Genomic DNA, 20,786 nt, shown 5'->3' with positions numbered 1-20,786 from the left:
GATCATGTTACTAGGATCACAGGCAATTGCTTTAAGACTACATGGGAATCCCGGCTTTCCCTAAAATGTCATTAAAATGCGGTATTTAAATATTAGCGTATATATTATTCATCACTCTCAGCAGAATTCAATATTTTAATGAATCCAGTGATGAAATATCTCAGTATAATATCATTCTGTTTGTTCAGCTCACACTGCTTTTGGCAGACAGTGCAGCCTGCATGAAAATCTCCTTTGAAGGCTTCAACACACTATTCAGCACTTATTCACTCTGAGGAGCATCTCTGGGGCCCTCTGGAGGATTCAAGTATAGCGTGTTTTAATGGGATGAAAAATTAACCCTCAATGGGCCATGGGTTTTGTTAACCCTTTATTTTGAAGCTGTACATGTCTGGGAGCGTTTGCCTCTGGGTTCTGCTTAGAAAATTTTAAAAATCAGTGTTTATTGGTCAGTGAACTCTTTATTTGTCATGCATGGACAACTTCTATGATATGATAATTGAGAGAACTCAATTAAAAGGGAGGTTCCTCATAACTTCTAATCATGTGATAATTTCCAAAATCTTTTGTCTTGGAGTCTAAAGAGTTATCTGTCACATCCTTCTTCAGATAGCAGCAGGTAACCTTGTGCCATCAAAACAGCTCTGATCCATTGAGGCATGGACTCCACAAGAGCTCTGAAGGTGTGCTGTGGTATCTGGTACCAAGACGTTAGCCGCAGTCCCGTCCTGTAAGTTGTGATGTAGGACATGGATCGGACTTGTTTGTCCAGCACATCCCACAGATACTTGAACAGATTGACATTTGGGGAATTTGGAGGTCAAGTCAACACCTGTTCCTCAAACCATTCCTGAACCATTTTTGCTGTGCGTTTCCAGCACTTCTTATTGAATGCATTGGCCATGCTGTCGATGGAAAAGAGACTGGTCACTGAGATGACTGACTTTAACCAGAAGCTCATTGAGAAATTTGCAAGCCAGAAAGAAAGGAGAGCAAAAATTTCTTTTCAAATAGTGCTACTGGCCTGTGATTAGGCAACTTTCCGGTGTGTGTTTAATGATTACCTTCATTACATCATTACTGATAATAAACCCACATTGAACTCAAATTCACCGATTCATAGTATATTCATTGCATGCTTTCAGTTGACTTTAACAGTGACATTTTCAATATTTTATCTTAGCAGTAATGATACATAATCACCAGATAAATGGCTATTTACAGTCCTGCATTACTAACCATTTGATTTTAAGTTTGTTTGCACCCCCGAAAAACATTTTTTAGCACCAGCCACCACTGCACATTATACTGCTGAAAGAGATCACTGTATTAGGGAATTAGTGAACATTGCTGTCATGAAGGGGTGGACTTGGTCTGCAACAATGTTTAGGTAGGTGGTGTGTGTTAAAGTAACATTCACATGAATACCAGGACTCAAGGTTTCCCAGCAGTGCACCCTGGTGCCACCTATTCACCAGGTAAAAGATATATATACACACCTGGCTATCCACTTGATGTTAAAGAAAACATGACTCAACAGACCAAGCTACCTTCTTCCACTACTCCATGGTCCAGTTCTTATGCTCATGTGTCCACTGTTGGTGGAGGACAGAAGTCAGCATAGGCAACAGACTGATCTACATCTAGTGACACTCTTTCAGTGTAATGTATTGTGACACACAATCCTTTGTGGATTCCAATGCCTTGAAAATATTTTTCAACACTGAAGGCAGCGGCTAACATTTAACACTGTATAATTAAAAGCAATGCTCATATATTAGTTTAAAGCAAACCCATTCACTAATACCTTCCAAACACAATGTCTGACAAAGGATCACAAAATCACCGCGGTACACAGATCCAGTCTCCCAGCACACATGCTGTTTCCCAGTGCCAGCATTCAGGAAGACGTTACCACAGCACTCAATCCGGAGCCAGCAGGCTGATAAACAGTTTCTACCTGCAGGCCATCAGGATCCTGAATAAACTATAATCCAGTCATTACTCCTTCTTGCACTTGTACACTCATGCCTCTACTACCACCCACACCCTTACACCCACACACTGGTCACCTCACTGACAGTTCATGGACAATCTCTTTACATGTTTCTGTCACTTTTGGGCATGTTGCAATATTTCTATGGGCACTATTACCACTTTACTACTGCTGCTAAGGACAAATTCTGTGTTATAAAGTTATATTAATCATACATAATACATTTAATTTATGCATTTTTATGTTCTTGTTTGTAAATGTTTTACATTTTTAAATGCTACTTTTTGAAATGCTTATTAATGACAGCATAATTTTTATTCCTTTTTGCACTGTTGTTCACATACTGTGTCTGAATATATTCCAATATTTACTGTTAGGATCTGTCCCCTGTCTTATTTTAGTGTTTTCCCTCCTCTAACAAACCTGATTCAACTACTCAGATTCAACTTGCAGGGAAAACATTAAAATATTTTAAACATTGGGGTATTCCAGGACTTGATTTGGGGTCCTGTGATTTCACCTGGCCCTAGTCCGTCCCCTATTAGGCAAGGTTTAAGGCTAGTTCACACTACAAGACTTTAATGTTATGGCTGGTTAAGTGATTAAATGAAGAACTCTGTACATGTTTTGAACGTTATTTCATTATTATTTAGTTGCAGGAGTCAATCATATATACATATAATGTATGCATTATAAATAAATAAGCCTTATGGGGTTTTACTAACATGTTGCTTGAATTATTTTCACTGGAACTGTCATGAAGGGATCTCATTTCCTAAGACTGATTGACTGTAAAACATCTCCACCACTAGGTGTCATGGTGTAACTTGTTTTTGACCATCTCACGCAACCTTGCTTTTCTCTGACATGAAGTAATTTTTTGACATAGTGTCTGAATCTATTCTATAGCAGGTGTATGTGTTGCCAGTAAATCTGCCAAGGACACACACACACTTAAACACACACACACACACACACACACACCTGTACTACGGGTTAATACACCGTTTTGTAAGAGCTGGCAGAACAAGAGATAAGATGAGGCCAAACAGATAACAAGCAAGGACACAGGAAGCGAATCAAGGCCTGTAGAGGCTCCAGTCTTGTTAGAACTGCTCAAGAGAAAGCAAAACATTGTCACAAATGGAAATAATCAGTGTATTCTTTTCAATTCACTTTAAACCATTTTTTAGGTATTTGTCTAGAGACAGGGTATATTTATGTTAAGCAGCTTTAATCCATAAAAACTGGCTGCCTGCCTACAGCATTTCTCCACAGGTACTTGGTGACTTCATCATAATAAAATAACCGTTTCTTATTAATAAGCAAATAATAAAAAATTTTCATTTGTAAATGCGATTTCTCTACCTGGATATTTATCTACTGCCAGATGCTAGGATTCTAGCCGCTTTTCCAAAATTTCCATGGTTTGTAAATGCTTTAATTCATTTACTTCCTTGTAAATAATGTTATTGCTGTTATTTAATTTCAAGCTCTTTAATTCAAATACATTTTTAAAGTACACATGTAAAATGTTTGTTCTGCCCAACCAAAATCAATAGTCACAAGCCACTCAGGTGAAACAGAATAAAAAACACACAACACAAAAGAGACTGGGGTGTTCCCGGTCTGCAGTGGTCACTATCTATCACAAGTATCCTTTAAGTCTTACAGGACTGAAAGGATCTGCTGCTAACATCTTGGTGCCAGATACCACAGCACACCTTCTGGGACCTAGTGGAGTCCATGCTTTCAACCATTCACCACATATACTGACCAGGCATAACATTATGACCACCGGCCTAATATTGTGCTGGTCCCCCTTTTGCTGCCAAAACAGCCCTGACCCATCATACACTATGTATTCTGACACCTTTCTATCAGAACCAGCATTAACTTCTTCAGCAATTTGAGCAATAGTAGCTCATCTGCTGGATGACAGTCCCTCCCCACATGCATCAATGAGCCTGCTCACCACTGTTCCTTCTTTGGACCACTTTTGTTAGATACTGACCACTGCAGACCGGGAACACCCCACAAGAGCTACAGTTTTGGAGATGCTCTGATCCAGTGGTCTAGCCATCACAGTTTGGCCCTTTGTCAAACTTGCTCCCTTTTATATCCCACCCACTAACAGGTACCATGATGAGGAGATAATTAGTCTTATTCACTTCACCTCTCACGGCTCAGAACGTTATACCTGACCTTTTACCTATGTAATAGCTGAACTGATTGAACCGTTTATTAGCTTGAATTTCTCATTTGATTTTTAGCTTATTAGTTCTGAAATGTTTTTTTTTGTTCTCTATCAGTGTATTGTCCTGACAAGACAGGTTTTATACCCTGCAGGCTGTTCAACATTCTTTTAGCTTTATATTTCAGTCACACCTTCACAAGCCATTTCAGGCAGGTACCAACCTCTCATAAAAATGTGGTTTTACTCTCTCTCTCTCTTTCTCTCTCTCTCTCTCTCTCTCTCTCTCTCTCTCTCTCTCTTTTTCACACACGCACACACACACACACCAACACACACAAACACACACATAGAATAACAATGGCATAAAGAAGCCTTTACGATATCTGCATCGTTTTTTTTTCTGCTTAATGAAGGATATTCTTACATTTTAAGCGCTTCGAGAAAACACCAAACTTTTTTGTACACTGTAAAGGTAAGCTAAACATGGTAAGAAGTCGAGAGGAGAACGAGGGATATAAAAGGATACCAGTAAGTTGTGAGGGGGACGAGAAAGACTATGGAGCCTGTGCATGCAACCATTCACCACTTCCCGGGGCACTTGCATTGAACATGAACAGAACAAATTCACCGACATCAGCACTTACAGCACTGAATGTGGAAATGTGTAGCCCCAATGAAAATACAGAGCAAGCATCATCTTCTCCAAAAGGTGAGTAAAAACAGACGCTTTCTGTAGTGCACCAGGGTCGTCTAGACCTTTACTTTTGCTTGCGTGATAATGATTATATCAGTCACGTCTGTGTTTATGAAATGGGAATGGAATGACATGTTCATACTTAACATATCATACTTAACATATCTAGCTAACTCTAACAATAGAACTAATGGTCCGTATTTGATTAGCCAGCTTCTGGATACTGAAGTATGCTTATATAACTGCACAAAAGACCCAGCAGCTTTCTACTGACTCCATAAGAGTTTTACTGATTATAAAACGTATTCTTTCAGGTACAAAGGCTCAGAAAGCAAAATCTGATCGGACATACCTGGGTGTCAGAGTGAGAATGCCAGTAAAAGATATGCTCAGAGATATTCGCATAGCAAAGGGAATGGACCCCAAAGAAATGCAGGTATTAATAAGCTCTTTAATTATTACACCATCATGCAGTATACACTTGAATAATGACATTCAGCTCACTTTAGCTGTTTTGTTTTTCTCTAGAAGAAAGAAAACCATGGATCAAAAGGTCAGAATAAATTCAAAGGGTATACAAAGTTAACGCACTTTTCCGTCTGAATACTTTGCTTCTAATATTAAAATACTTTTTAGGGGATAAAAAACGAGTAAATATCAGTAGCTGTCGGAGAAACAAGCTGGTAAGTACATTCTTCACAAATTGCGTTGTTCGCATTATTGCTGTACTGCTAGTGCTTGATATATGTCTGTGTTACAGAAAAACTGGCAAACAAAGAGTTTAGAGGAGCTTGCTTTTATTGTGGAGGTGTTGGAAGAAGATCTTAAGACCTCCAGACAGTCAAGTAACCACCTGGCTACCTTCACCCCAGAGCTAGGAAACAAGTTCTGGTCCAAGAATGTCCTCCAGCAAGAACATCTCTGTGAACCACCTTCAACTCCAACCAGTTGCTATGCAGCCACTAAAAAGTTCCCTATGCAGTCTGTGGAAATTTATGGCTCGGCATGTAGCCAGGCTGCTTCTCTCTCCACAGACACTAAGGTCAAAACCAGCAGCGGTGAGTCAGATTACTATATACACCAAAGGCAGCATGAAATAACCTGCTCTTCAAGTGACAGCAAAGTTCATGTCCCGTCTCCGCAAGAAATCTATTTCAGCACCAAGATGGACTGGTGGGGTTCACCACACAAAATAGGAAGTCTGTCATATTCCTACACAGTGCAGGAGCAGTGGAACAGCATGACGTACTCCTGGACCCAGTTGAATAGAGAGATGCATGTACTGAACAATATCTCCAACCAAGAGCTTCTTACGCAGGATGAAAAGGGAAGAATGTAAGTTTGTCCACTTTTTAACGTGAATCTGTTTTTTTTTTCGCAAGTTTTAAGTTACGAACAAGCCCTCATGACTGCTCGCCATCTATTAGCCTTTCTTGCTGGATATCTTACAAGATTAAACAGACATGACAGATTTGTGCTTGGTCTGTTTGATATAATTGAGAATTATTTGGAATGGCCCATGGGCAAATAAGAGTAATGACAGAGATTTTCTTTGCTCATTCTTTAACGCTTAGCAAACTTCCAGATCCTCAGATGATCCTTCCAGATGAGTAATAACAATGGGATAACACATCCTTTGTCTGGCAATTTCACTCCTAAAGCGAAAACAACATGATGTACATACTGATGCTGCGTTTGATATTGAACTTTGATTACACATGCACATAGAGACATAGAGACATAGAGAGAGAGAGAGAGAGAGAGATTTCTAATGAGTAAAGCTGCAAGTCATGGCACAAAGATCACATTCTTGGGTGTCTTTCAAAGTGACAGATTTTCCATGGAGGACTGTTATTGCTGCTCAGTGAATACTAGTACCAGAATAATATCGTCAGTGTTGTGTACCATGATTTGTATACCTTCTCTTTAACAGACTCCTCCACCGAGCTGTTGATGAGGGAAAACGATCTTTTGTGTATGTTGTTGCCAGACGGATGGCAGATCTAAACAAACTGGACAGCAAAGATGCAGAGGGAAGGGTAATGTTATGACAAACTCATACACATTCTATAAGGACTCTCTTACTGTATATACACTCTCTTGTCTTACATACCCTTGTGTACAGACACACACACTTGCCTGGCTTCTGCAACTGTACTTGGCTAATTAGTGTTTTGTTTTTTCATTTTGAACAACACAATTTTGTAAGATTTATTGATTACCACTTAAATATCTGGACAAGGGCAGAGATGGATGAGTCTGGATGAGTATGGTAGTTTTAAAAACTACCCTTGCCCATACTAACTGCAGTCTTAAATATAATTGCACAACACAGCTTGTTATTACTAGTTAGCACATTCTTGCCACATGTCGAACAGCTAGAAAGCAAATCAATGATGCGATGGATAGCATTGCTGCCTAATCCACAGGTCGACGCTGAGCTCCCTGTGTGAAGTTTCGCATGAACTTCCAGTATCTCTGTTGGTTTCCTCTGGGATCTCTGGTATCGTCCTAATTAATGTAATTTACAGCATTTGGTAAACGCCCTTATCCAGAGTGACTTACTTTTATATCATTTATACAATTGAGCATTTGAAGGGTAATGGCCTTGTTCAAGGGCACAGCAGTGGCAAACTGGGATCAGTAAGGCAACTGATCAGTAGGGCAAGTTTGGGTGGTTAACGCTCTGGGTCGTTGAGCGGAAGCTCAGGGTTCAAGCCCCAGCACCACCAAGCTGCCGCTGTTTGGCCACTGAGCAAGGCCCCCAACCACCCTGCTCCAGGGGTGCGGCATCATGGCTGACCCTGCGCTCTGACCCCAACCCCGAAGATGGCATATGCAAAGAAAGAATTTCACTGTGCAGTAATGTATATGTGACAAATAAAGACTACACCTCTGAACCTCCACTCTCCAGACCTCCAACAACAAGCCAGTAGGTGGACAGACTACTATATGCTAACCCTACACATGAATTGGTTTTATGAATCCTATCCAGGGTGCATTCCAAACTGTTCCCATTGTTCACCACATCTACTACAGCCCTGACCAGGATTTTTTTCAGAAACCAATTTGGAGGAAAATATAATCCACTATATAATAATATAACATTTAGAAACACCTTTAACATTAACAACTTAAAGTAAACCTTTTCTGTAAGAGTTTATCAGAGACATTTTGACCCACTCTTTTTTTTACAACATTGCTTCAGTTCATTGATGTCCGAAGCTATTCATTTATACACATATGCTTTATTTATCACCATTTGGTACTTCTAGGGTACTCTGATTGCATCCAGTTTAGTTGACATTTTGTATTCATCTGGATGCAGGAGCTACCCACAGACATTTCACAGCTTTCTTCCAGAACATTGCAGCCTGTCCTTGTCAGCTATTCCTCTAGACTCTAGGATCTCTGTGTTCCAGTTCATATCAACTGCTCCGATTACTTAATGCCCCAGTGCCAGTGCCATACCTTTTTTTCATTTTTTTCCGTAGTCTTCCCAAACACTTGGGAATATGTGATCATTTTTTCTCCCTCACCACATCTTTTTTCCTTCCTCTCATCTCATCCACTTTTGAATTGAATAATAATATCCCATTTTACAATTACATGAATCCATTCTAAATGCTGATCTTGCCACTTCTATCTGATTTTCTGCTCAATACTGGACATTAGTCATTATAACATCAGGGAAGTTTTCAAATCAATCACATTCACATTTTATTTGTTACAGTGAAATGCAATATACACCGATCAGGCATAACATTCTGACCAGGTGAAGTGAATAAGTCTATCTCCTCATCATGGCACCTGTTAGTGGGTGGGATATATTAGGCAGCATGTGAACATTTTGTCCTCAAAGTTGATGTGTTAGAAGCAGGAAAAATGGACAAGCATAAGGATTTGAGCGAGTTTGCCAAAGGGCCAAATTGTGATGGCTAGACCATTGGATCAGAGTATCTCCAAAACTGCAGCTCTTGTGGGTTGTTCCCGGTCTGCAGTGGTCACTATCTACCACAATTATCCTTTAAGTCTTACAGCACTTAAAGGATCTGCTGCTAACCTCTTGGTGCCAGATACCACAACACACCTTCTGGGATCTAGTGGAGTCCATGCTTTGACAGGTCAGGGCTGTCAAAAGGAGGACCAACACAATATTAGGCAGGTGGTCATAATGTTGTGCCTGATATATGTATGTAAACTAAAATATATGAGGGATACCTATGGATATACTGCCACTTAATATATACAATAATAACCACATAAACATTTTATGCCACATTTAGCTTTAGAGTTATTACTACGCAGAGCTCTGAAGTATGGTTTTAATAGTCTTAGTCATGGAAAAAGAAATTACATCCTCCTTCAGTTCTCAGGGCTAATTGTTTCCTCGGCAATTACTATAAACAATCAAATAACCTTGGTTCATAACAGATTTCAATACGTTTAATTTTTTTAACCAACATTTTGGAAACCAGATGGGGAAAAATAAATACACCCTACAATCCTGTAACATGTAGAACCACCTTCCACATCAATAACTTGAAGTAGACATTTTCTGTAGACGTTTTTGGGGTCTGTACATTGTTTTGGAGAAACTTTGGAGATTTTTATTTTTTTCAAAACATTGCTTCAGTTCATTAATGTCTGAGGGCATTTGTTTATGCACAGCTCACTTAAGAGGGGTTGAGGTCTGGACTTTTCCATTCCAACACCTTGCATTTCATCTTCTTTAGCCATTCAGAATTTATTTGCTGGCATCCTTCCTGTTGCATGACCCAATTTCTGCCCACCTTAAGCTGCTGGACAGATGGCTTCCCATATTCTCTCATAAAGAGGAGTGAAGTTTACCATTGTGTCTATGACAGCAAGATGTCTCAATGACCGCAGTGAACTGTCAGCAGCACCATGATTGTCTAAGACCAGGTTCTTGACATCTTGACTGATGCTTATGTGCCTATATTGTACTTGCTTCTGGAGGTGGACAGGAGTCAGCATTGGCACTTTGACCAGTCTGTAGCCAGACAGCCCCCATACACATCAATCTGTGATGCAGTGTGTGTTCTGACACCTTTCTCTCAGAGCCAGTATTAACTTTTTCAGCAACATGTGCCACAGTAGCTCTTCTGTGGGATCAGAACAGAGGGGCTAGACTTATATTTACATTTCTGGCATTTGGCAGACACCCTTATCCAGAGCGACATACATTTTATCTCATTTTTATACAACTGAGCAATTGACAGTTAAGCTCCGTGCTCAAGGAGCCAGCAGGGGCAGTTTGGTGGCCCTGGGATTTGAACTCACAACTTTCAGATCAGTAGGCCAACACCTTAACCACTAAGCTACCACACCCTCACATAGCCGTCACTCCCTGCATGCATCAGTGAGCCGTAGGTGCCCATGAACCTGGCACTGGTTCACCAGTAGGTACTAACCCCTGCATACCAGGAACACTGAATGTTTTTTTATATTATGGCTGTTAGAGTCATATACACTATATTGCCAAAAGTTTTGGGACGTCTGCCTTTACATGCACATGAATGTAATATGGAGTTGTCCCGCCCTTTGCAGCTGTAACAGTTTCAACTCTTCTGGGAAGGCTTTCCACAAGGTTTAGGAGTGTGTTCTTGACCATTCCTCTAGAAGCGCATTTGTGAGGTCCGGCACTGATGCTGGACAAGAAGGCCTGGCTCACAGTCTCCGCTCTAATTCACCCCAAAGGTGTTCTATCAGGTTGAGGTCAGGACTCTGTGCAGGCCAGTCAAGTTCCTCCACACCAAAATCACTCATCCATGTCTTTATGGACCTTGCTTTGGTCACTGGTGTGCAGTCATGTTGGAACAGGAAAGGGTCATCCCCAAACTGTTCCCACAAAGATGGGAGCATGAAATTGTCCAAAATGTCTTGGTATGAAGCTGAAGCATTAAGAGTTCCTTTCACTGGAACTAAGAGGCCGAGTCCAACCCCTGAAAAACAACACCTGAATTCAATGATCTGGAGGGGTGTCTCAAAACTTTTGCCAATATAGTGTATGTCATTATCATCATCATCATATCACTTATATCATCGTATCTTTCTCTGTAGACTTCACTCCAATTAGCTGCGCAGAAGAATCAACACCTCATGGTTGCTGATTTAATTTCCTTTGGTGCAAACATCAACGAAAGGGATAAATATGGAAAAACATGCCTCCATCTCAGTGCAGAAAATGGATACATCAGGGTTTTGGAGGTAAATCATTTGTATGATGACATAAGTACACTACGGTTTATCATCATGACCATAGGTGATTTGAACCTTAACAGATGTATTCAGTGACAGTCTTTACTCTTTAACAGGTTCTGAAAAGCTGCATGAAAAGTGGGATATATATAGATGTGGAAGCCCAAGATGTGAACGGTATATTTTATTGGTTTCCTTCGTAATAATTAAATCAATAACTTAATTAAGAATACCTAGCCTGCCCTGGATAACAAATATTTTCCAAACCACCACAGAGGCTAGTTAACCTTGTAGTTAACAGAGGCTAGTTAATTTATGTGATCATGTTCTACCCATCCAGAAAAATCTACTCATACTAGAAGAGCAGTGATTTTTAACCACATTTGCAATATTATTGCTCATGTTTTGGCTAGACTAACCATGTTCTGGTGCAATAATTAAACATTTTATTGCTTAGCCATTCAGCAGTAACTCAAGCAAAGCAATGAGCTAGTTTGATTAGAGAGTTTTTAAAGGTAATAACACCTTATTTAAGCAAAATTTAGATTCAGGAATCAGGTTGTTAAGCGTAAATGTTAATGGCATATGTGATTTTTAATTTATTTTTTTGTCTTGTCCAGGGCTCAGTGCACTGCAGCTTGCATCAGTAGCTCTGAAGAGCATAGTGGGTGATTTGGAGAAGAGTGTGACAGTGAGCCAGGCCAGAGTTCATTCCCTGCGTAAAGAGCAAATGATGGAAACCCTCAAGTGCCTCCTGCAGATGGAATGCAACCAGCAGTGCCTGGTAAGACTGGCGGTCAGCCAAGTGAGTCACATATGTGAGAGTCACCAATTATTTATGATCTGACAGTTCTTGTGAATTTCTTGCTGGCTAAAAACAACACACCTTACTTTCACATACCAAGACGTTCTCATCAGTTCTCATCATTTTAAAAATGTGAACCAAGTATTGTTGTTGTTTTTAATCAAACATCACTGCTAAAAGTAACCAGAAAACGATCCAAAAGCTTTGCAGAGTTAACACGCAGGGCATAAACTGTACATGAATTAAATTCACTTATTTAAGATAGAATTTTATCTTTTCACTGGCTATTTTTTATGAAATCATATTACCTTGACATTGATAACAAACATATTAGACTTAGACTAGAATTAGACTAGAAGGAAGAGAAAAAGAAAGTTTTTTAAACTCTTGCCAAACTAAACACTCATCATCAACCCTTGTGTATGTTATCTTGTTCTTTTATCCTGTACAGAACTAAAGAAATTGAGAGCCGCTGCTTGTGACGATCCTCTTCTCCTGTTCAATTAAAAAGTGGCTTGTCCAGTTACACAACTACTTTGGGCAGGAATGACGGGTATTGGTCAAACAATGCAGTGCTGTTACCTGGCGGTAAATGTTTTTGGGTGAATACAAGTTTTAACCTGCCGAAAAACACGAATAGTTTACGTTGTATCGTGGTATGGTTAAAGCTATGTATTATGCAACCAGTTGGTGTTATTGCGACAAGGGGTCCTTCAAGTCCTCTTAGTTTGTTGATAACATAAATGGTTGTGCGTCAGCTGGTTTCTGTGAAACTTCCACCGTTTGCTATGTTAAAATAGCAAAACAGTTTTAAAAGTCTGTTTGATTCCATTGTATTAGATTAGAGTTGTTGTTCTTTTTAAACATCTGTATAGAAATATGTATATATACACCGGTCAGGCTTAAATATTCAGGTGATGTGAATAAGACTGATGATCTCCTCATCATGGCATGATGGTTAGTGGGTGGGATATATTAGGCAGCAAGTGAACATTTTGTCCTCAGAGTTAGAAACATTAAAAATGGATAAGCGTAAACAGCCATATTGTGATGGCTAGACCACTGGATCAAAGTATCTCCAAAATTGCAGCTCTTGTGGGGTCTTCCTGGTCTGGTGGTCAGTATCTATCAAAAGTATCCTTTACGTCCTGTAAGTTGCAAGGTGGGACCCACGGAGGATCTTAAAGGATCCATCTTGGTGCCAGATACCACAGCAAACCTTCAGGGATCTATTGGAGTCCATGCCTCGACAGGTCAGGGCTGTTTTGGCAGAAAAAGGAGGGGGACTAACACAATATTAGGCAGGCGGTCATAATGTTATGCCTGAACATGTGTAACGTTTTCATATATTCACATTGTTGAGTGCTACGTCCTCTGCATTTAGAGCATTGAGCATTAGTTCAATTAGTAAATCCTTGCTTTGTAGGCTAAATAGCATATAATACATGATACATGATAATACATAAACACAACAAATACATTTAACCTGATAATGAACTGTAATTTAGGGATTCGTAATGACTGGGAATGTCTCGGGAATTGTAGTCTTGGATATACATGATGGATTTTTGGAGAACTGCTTAACACGGTATACATACAGCATTTATACATCAGAGCGATGCTTTATTTCAGAAAAAAAAACATTTATTTAGTTAGAATGATTTATGAATAAATAGGTGATGTTAAATAAGTTAGCTGATTTGATTACGAGACGTTTTGTTAAAATTAGCACCACAGCTACCGTAGTGGAACTGCAAGCAACCAGAAACAAAGTAAATGCAGCTCTTTCTCCATAACTCAGCTTTATTTATTGCTGTGGTAGCTATTCAATGTTCAATATACACAAACAAACTAGCAAACAAACACACCCTGTCCACTTTATTAGGAACGCCTGTAGGCCTAGTGAGTCATGAGTTCTTGTGAATTTATTTAGTGGCAGAAAAAAAACAATTTTTATCAGTTATTTAACCATGCAGATGAAGAGCTTCAGTTAATGTTCATATCAAACATGAGAATGGGGAAAAGTATCATCTCTGTGACTTTGATGGTGCATGGAAATTTGAGTTGTTTGAGGATTTCAGAATCAAGTCTCTAGATTTTACATAGAATGGTAAGAAAGCAACAGCAGTGAGTGACCGATGGTTCTGTGGGTCGATGTGCCTTGATGATAAGAGACGACAGGAGAACAGCCAGAATGGTAAGCTGACAAGAAGGATAAAGTAACTAAAATAACCACTCTACAGTTGTGGTGAAAAGAAAAATATCTCAGCATATGCCCATACATCTACCCTTGAGGTGGATGGACTTCAACTACAAAAGACTGACGGTTCCTCTCCTGTCCACCAAGTCAAGGATTTTGAGGCTATCATGCACACAGACTTACCAAAAATGCACAGTTTGAAGATTAGAAAAAATTCACCTGGGCTTTTTTCAGCCTTCAACTAGCCAGTTTTGGTGAACATGTACCCATGATTGCTTCAGAATCTTGTTCTTGAATAACAGGAGTGGAACCTGATCCTGATGGTCTTCTGTTGTTGTAACTCATCCACCTCATGGTTTGATGTTCGGTGTATTCTGTGATGATTTTCTGCTCACCACGGTTGTAGAGAGTGATTTATTTGAGTTGCTATAGACTTCCTGTCAGTCTGTGATCAATCTGCTCTGATCCCTGTCCTTAACAAGGTTTTTGACGCCTGCAGACCTTCTGCTCACAGTCACAGAGATCACACATTTACCCCATAATGATGTTATGATGACATAAACATTAACTGAAGCCCTTAACCTCAAGAGCTTTGCCTGCCACATGATTGGCTGATTGGATAACTGCATGAGTACATTCCTGTTTAAAGTGCCATGTTTAAATAAAGTTATCTTCAGTATCCTGGTCAGAATCAGGGTGAACACTGAGCCTAATCTAGGGACACTAGGCATGAGTGGATGAGCACCTTGGATGGGAAAATAATCCATCACTATGCGGGTACACATACCTTTACGCCAATGCAAGTTAGACTAGTCAAACCACCTACACATAATGGTGCTGCGGTTCATTTATGTTAGAAATGTTATACAAAGCTTTCACTCTTAGAGAAAAGGGTTCCTCTATGGTTATTTGGATAGCAAATGGTTCTTTGTATTCATTTTTTTATTTTTTGTAAAGGGGTTCAACTCTCTCTTAGTTTTTCCCCATGCTTCAGGGGTCTACATGGAACTTTTAAGGTTTTCACCAGAGTTCTGGAGTTCTACACATGGCAGGGTTTTCTCTGAGTTGAGGTTCCCACCTCAACTCAGTGACTGCTAACATCTCAATTCAGTTAGGATTTTAATTCATATAGCATTTTTTTTTTTAAACAATGAACCTTGTTACAAAGCAGATTTACAAGGAACAGGAAGAAAAAAGTCCTTAATGAGCAAGCCAGAGGCAACCTTGGCAAGGAAAAAAAACTTCCTGAGACAAAATAAGGAAGAAACTTTGAGAGGAATCAGATTCAAAAGGGAGCCCATGCTCATCTGAGTGACACCGGAGAGTGAGAAATCATTTCCCTTCTATAACTGTGCACTTACTCAAGTGCAGTTGTGTACCCAGGAGCTTTCGAACAACTTATAAGTATGAGCATTAGCGTCATTTCTGAATTTATTATAGTTTTGACACAAATTCCTTCCTCGAAGCCATCGAGACCCGAGCGCAAAACCCGGTTCAAAGCCACTGCCATGGTCTCCAAGTAGACTGCTGACCGTTACTCTTACTAATTAGTTTAATAAACTGTTTTGGGAGCAGGGAAAACTCTACAATGTGTAGGATCAGGATTGGGAAACATGTGTCCCAGAGGGATGAATAAAAATAAAACCTAATTTCTTTAAAACTTTTAATGTTGTAATATTCATTTAGTTTAGTGAAATGGGGGTTATGCATACGTTTGCTTTGAAATCATATATTAAAAATGCATTTCTTTTGTATCGGTATATCAGATATTTACCTGTCAATCATTTAAGACAGAAACATTCATTGGTTCTGGGGTGTTTTTTATTTTTTTAAATAAGTGGGGGAAAAGGGGATTTTTCTTATTTGTACTGTCAGCCTTGTTGCTTTAATGGGATTGTAGTGCATTTGTTATTCGGATTTTATGCAGAATGCGATATTATTTCATGTCATATCCATGCTTCACCTTCCAAAATCGAATAAAATGTGACACGTTGTTATTTTCAGCTTAACCATCTTGGATGTTTGTGTACATTTGTGACACCTGTGCCAGTGCAATCAATGTAATTAAATAATAAATATAGGTGTGCTTGAAAAATTTGCTTTCGTATTGTTTGACGTCTTCATGGGAAACCTGCACAGACCTATAAGCGAGTAAACACACCCTCAGCCGCACACCATGCAGGAGCGCATTTTGTAATAGTCTTCAATTGTAAGTCAGTGAAAAGACAAACGGAGACCTGGAGGCGATCACATGGAACTGTCTACGTCTGCGTTGATGCCAAACAAGTTTGGCTGTGTTTCAAACCGCTCAAGCTGGTACATATTAAGATTGGACTTATTATTATTTTTTTTTTGTAGATTGTGGCGTGTGGCTTTGCACGCCATGCTCTTTTAAATGCTTGTCACGAACATTTCTGGGTGAGTTATTAAGTGAGCTTCCGACACATAAATTAGACATGAACTCAATTCCTTTTATTGAATTCAATTTATTTGTATAGCGCTTTTAACAATGGTCTCAAAGCAGTTTTATAGAAGTATAGAAACACAGAAAAAGATAAATAAAGTGTAAAGCAAGCCTGAGGCGATGGTGGTGAGGAAAAACTCCCTGTGATGATATGAGGAAGAAACATTGAAAGGAACCAGACTCAGAAGGAAACCTCATCCTCATTCGTGTGGCACTGGACAGTAAATGTAAATAAATAAAGTCCTCTTGACAACAGCAACCAAGGGCTCTTGAGGAACTAATCAGTAAGTGTTGTTTTCTGAGATCATTACAGACTTAGCACTTATTCTTTCCTGCTGAAAGCTGACCGATGCAACGGCAGTACAGAGACGGTGTGCAAGTGGTTCTGTCCACAGCAGACCCCAGGGTCACAGGCTAACCATGTAGATCTATCCCCAGCATCAGTGAGCCCCACCGAGCGACGAGACTCCGACCAGGGGTAGAGTGTCTGGGTGGATCAGGCAGGTCTGGAAAGAAAAAGTGGTCACACTGGGAACTCTGAACACTGGGAGATCAGGAGTGGGATGTAAAGGTCGACAGAGAAAGACAGAGAGAGAAAGAGAAGGATGTTAAGTATGCTTGTGATCACGTGATGTTTAAGACAATGTAGGTTATGTGTGAAGTGCAGGCAGGGACTCCGGCAAGACTGGCTATGACAGCATAACTAAAAGGGAGAGCCAGAAGGTGACAGACATAAAGGCTTCCCGGGACATAAAGCGTCCAACCACTTCACAGTCAGCAAACCTGAGGGTGATAAGGTGACAGCATCCAAACATTCCAGTACACCAAACACTCTATGCCCAAGAACCTTCCACTCTACATGGAAAGCTTGATTAATGCGTCTTCAGCCTAGACTTAAACATTGAGACTGTGTCTGAATCCCCAACACTAATTGGAAGGCTGTTCCATAACTCTGGGGCTTTGTAAGAGAAAGCTCTGCCCCCTGCATGAAGATTGCATTAAGCCTGTAGATTTGTAGCATTAAATTGCTCAATATATAACTCTATTTGGTTCAAAACCGTGGCATGGCGCTAAAAGCACAGTTTGTGTTCCCATAAGTTCCCTTTGTCCTTGTTATGCAAATGTTGTGTTTTCCCTGTGCATACTCGCCTCAACTAATCAGTGAAGTAACAGCCCCTGCTGAGTGGAAATGGTGGTGCTAGAGCAGGAAATAAGAAAATGTGTAAGGGGGACATGACATGGGCTGGTAAGCTGTTCTACTCTGATGATGTCTGAGGTACCGTTCAATTCTTTAATGCGGATTTGAGCGCCACCTGCAGGTTTGATGTCCAATGAATATACAAATATCATCTTTCAGAACCATTCTGTTCTGCTGATACATGAGTGTTCCAAATCATTTAGATATTTACAGAATGTACATTTATAATAAAAAAATAATATACTGGACAAAGGAGAACCTGGAACACAGAAGAACCAGGACAATGGAGAACCTGGAATACTGCAAAACCTGGGTAAAGCAGAACCTGAAACACAGCAGAACCTAAAACACTGGAGAACCTGGACACAGCAGAACCTGGAACACAGCAGAACCTGGACAAAGCAGAACCTGGAACACAGGAAAACCTGAAATACAGCAGAACCTGGAATACAGGGGAATCTAGAACACAGACACAGCAGAACCTGGAACACAGGAAAATGTGAAATGCAGCAGAACATGGAACAAAGGAGAACCTGGACAAAGGAGATCCTAAAATACAGCAGAACCTGGAACACAGGAGAACCTTGACAAAGAAGAACCTGAAACACAGCAAACTGAAGAAAGGAGAACCTGGAATACAGCTGAACCTGGAACAGTAGAGACGTGAGGTTGGGACAGAGCTGCACTCTGCTGCACAGAAGAAGAGAAATTTTAAATCGTCTTAGGAGAAAGACTTCATACACTGCAGCCGTCATTACACAGTAGTGTGTGTGTGTGTGTGTGTGAGAACGTGACAGCCTGAGGGACAGAGAGACACGCCCTGATATACATTCTGTACAATAGGTTCAGACGCTTTTAGCTGTCAGCTTTTTGTTCTTGCCACTTGTTTGTTATGATGATGTTCATGCATGAACGCAGATGTATGTATATTAGGTGTAGAATTTTTAGTTGAACTTACCTGCACTGTTTGCTTTGGCAGCTAAGTAATTTATAACATTCATGCCAATAAAACACTGACGGATTGTACTCTTGCCTCAGCGGTTAAGTCTTTGGGTTACTGAGCATATATTTATATATGACAGGCGAAGTGAATAAGACTGATGATCTCCTCATCATGGCACCTGTTAGTGGGTGGGATATATTAGGCAGCAAGTCAACATTTTGCCCTCAATTTTGATGTGTTAGAAGCAGGAAAAATGGACAAGCGTAAGGATTTGAGCGAGTTTGACGAAGAGCCAAATTGTGATGGCTAGACCACTGGATCAGAGCATCTCCAAAACTGCAGCTCTTGTGGGGTGTTCCCGGTCTGCAGTGGTCAGTATCTATCAAAAGTGTCCTTTAAGTCCTGTTAGGAGGTGAATCTTAAATTTTAAATCTTAAAGGATCTGCTGCTAACATCTTGGTGCCAAATACCAGAGCACACCTTTAGGGATCTAGTGGAGTCCATGCCTTGACGGCTCAGGGCTGTTTTGGCAGTTAAAGGGGGAACAACACAATATTAGGCATAATGTTGTGCCTGATTAGTGTGTATATACTGGATTAATAAAGGGTTCATAATGCCTTTGCATATTAAATTCTTTGAGCATGGTCACTTGCTTTATTACATGCAGTGTTAACCTGTAGGTGTACATTGACCTGTATACACTACTGAGGCTGGGAAACCGTGCCAAGAAATGGCCTCTAGTGGATAAATTATTAACTGCGTCTGAGACCAGTGGACAGGGAGTCCAAGGAGAGTCCATTTTGGATCATCATGAGTGTTTCACCAATCTAACACTTCTGACACTTCACACTGTAAATACATTTTAGCATCTTGGTGAATGATTTAGGAAATCTAAAAAATTTTTTAGGAATACTGTTCATTAGAAATGTATGATGTTACTCTAAAATATGACCTGTTCTCTTATTAATATCTTTATCCCAAAGTAATATATTATACATATTTATGATGCACTACTGTATTTTTGTACTGCTGTTTCAAAATGCCGTCGCTTTCAGCAGGAAGGAGTTAGTGCTAAGTCTAGAATGATCTCAGAAACTACACTGACCGATATGTTCCTCAAGAGCTCTTGGATGCTGTTGTATAGAAAGGACATTATTTATTTACATTTACATTATTTACTGTCCAGTGTCACCCAAGGTTCCCTTCTGAGCCCGGTTCCGCTCAGGGTTTCTTCCTCAGATCATCTCAGGGAGTTTTTTTCCTCACCACCGTCGCCTCAGGCTTCTCATTCGGGATAAAATAGCAGCTTTACTTTCAATTTTATTTCTAATTTTTTCTCAGTTTCTATACTTCTGTAAAGCTGCTTTGAGACCATTGTTAAAAGCGCTATACAAATAAACTGAAATCAAAAATAAGCATCAAGTTAATAATATGTACGTGTGTACGTTTTATAATTTTATCTTTTCCAATATGTCGCAAATGATCAAACATTGTCTTAAGAAGCAGAGGCATTATAGCTTTAAGTATTTAAAGTTACTTACGCCTATTATTTTTTCATTTTACTTCAATTTTTTGTTAGTGTATTTTTGTTTAGTCTTCAAGTAATATTAGAGATTGAAGTTGATGGAGTTGTGTGTGTGTGTGTGTGTGTGTTTCCAATATGATTTTTAATTTCATATGTTCACACTAAATGCTGGAAGCAACTGGTTTGGAATTTGGAAAGACAAATATTTTCTAAAACATAGAAGATTCTTATAATTTAAGGATATGATGTGATGATAAATCTGGAGAAATTTTTTTTTTTATCTATCATGCTATGGAAATGTTTCTGCACGGCTCCATTTTTCTCTAAATAAATGCTATTTAAAATGAGCCATTGAGGATTAAATGAAAGAGCTTGTGTAAAAATCTCTCCAAATTATTATTAAAAATGTTTTCAGAAAAATTGTGTAATTCTTTCCAAATGGTCATTAAAGTCGTTTTCAGTCAGTCTTGACCAAAAAGGAAAGCCTTACGTATTCAGAATTTTCTTCTTAAACGTAGATCTTTACTTACTAATTAGGAATA

General features: G+C 39.6%; 1 protein-coding gene across 3 annotated transcripts; it reads left to right on the top strand.

Annotated features, from left to right (window-relative positions):
* Positions 1 to 4,477: 4,477 nt before the first annotated feature.
* On the top strand, positions 4,478 to 20,523 carry zgc:113279 (uncharacterized protein LOC553749 homolog). 3 transcript variants are annotated; one of them, XM_058414021.1, is made up of 11 exons: positions 4,478 to 4,902; positions 5,202 to 5,323; positions 5,416 to 5,440; positions 5,524 to 5,570; positions 5,648 to 5,945; positions 6,033 to 6,222; positions 6,821 to 6,926; positions 10,972 to 11,118; positions 11,226 to 11,286; positions 11,730 to 11,914; positions 12,366 to 20,523. In XM_058414021.1, exons 1-11 carry the CDS (start codon positions 4,677 to 4,679, stop codon positions 12,369 to 12,371), a joined length of 1,413 nt encoding a protein of 470 aa, XP_058270004.1. In that variant the 5' UTR covers positions 4,478 to 4,676; the 3' UTR covers positions 12,372 to 20,523. The 3 variants fall into 3 exon arrangements, with proteins under 3 accessions (XP_058270004.1, XP_058270001.1, XP_058270002.1); XM_058414018.1 differs by having other exon boundaries at positions 4,479 to 4,902; positions 5,648 to 6,222; XM_058414019.1 differs by having other exon boundaries at positions 4,480 to 4,902; positions 5,648 to 6,222; positions 11,730 to 11,893; positions 12,366 to 20,522.
* The last annotated feature ends 263 nt before the right edge of the window (positions 20,524 to 20,786 follow it).

This window comes from Hemibagrus wyckioides, linkage group LG17 (assembly GCF_019097595.1).
Source record: "Hemibagrus wyckioides isolate EC202008001 linkage group LG17, SWU_Hwy_1.0, whole genome shotgun sequence".
NCBI lineage: Eukaryota > Metazoa > Chordata > Actinopteri > Siluriformes > Bagridae > Hemibagrus > Hemibagrus wyckioides.
The sequence above is the reverse complement of the archived record's forward strand: the minus strand, read 5'-3'. Positions and strand labels throughout refer to the sequence as shown.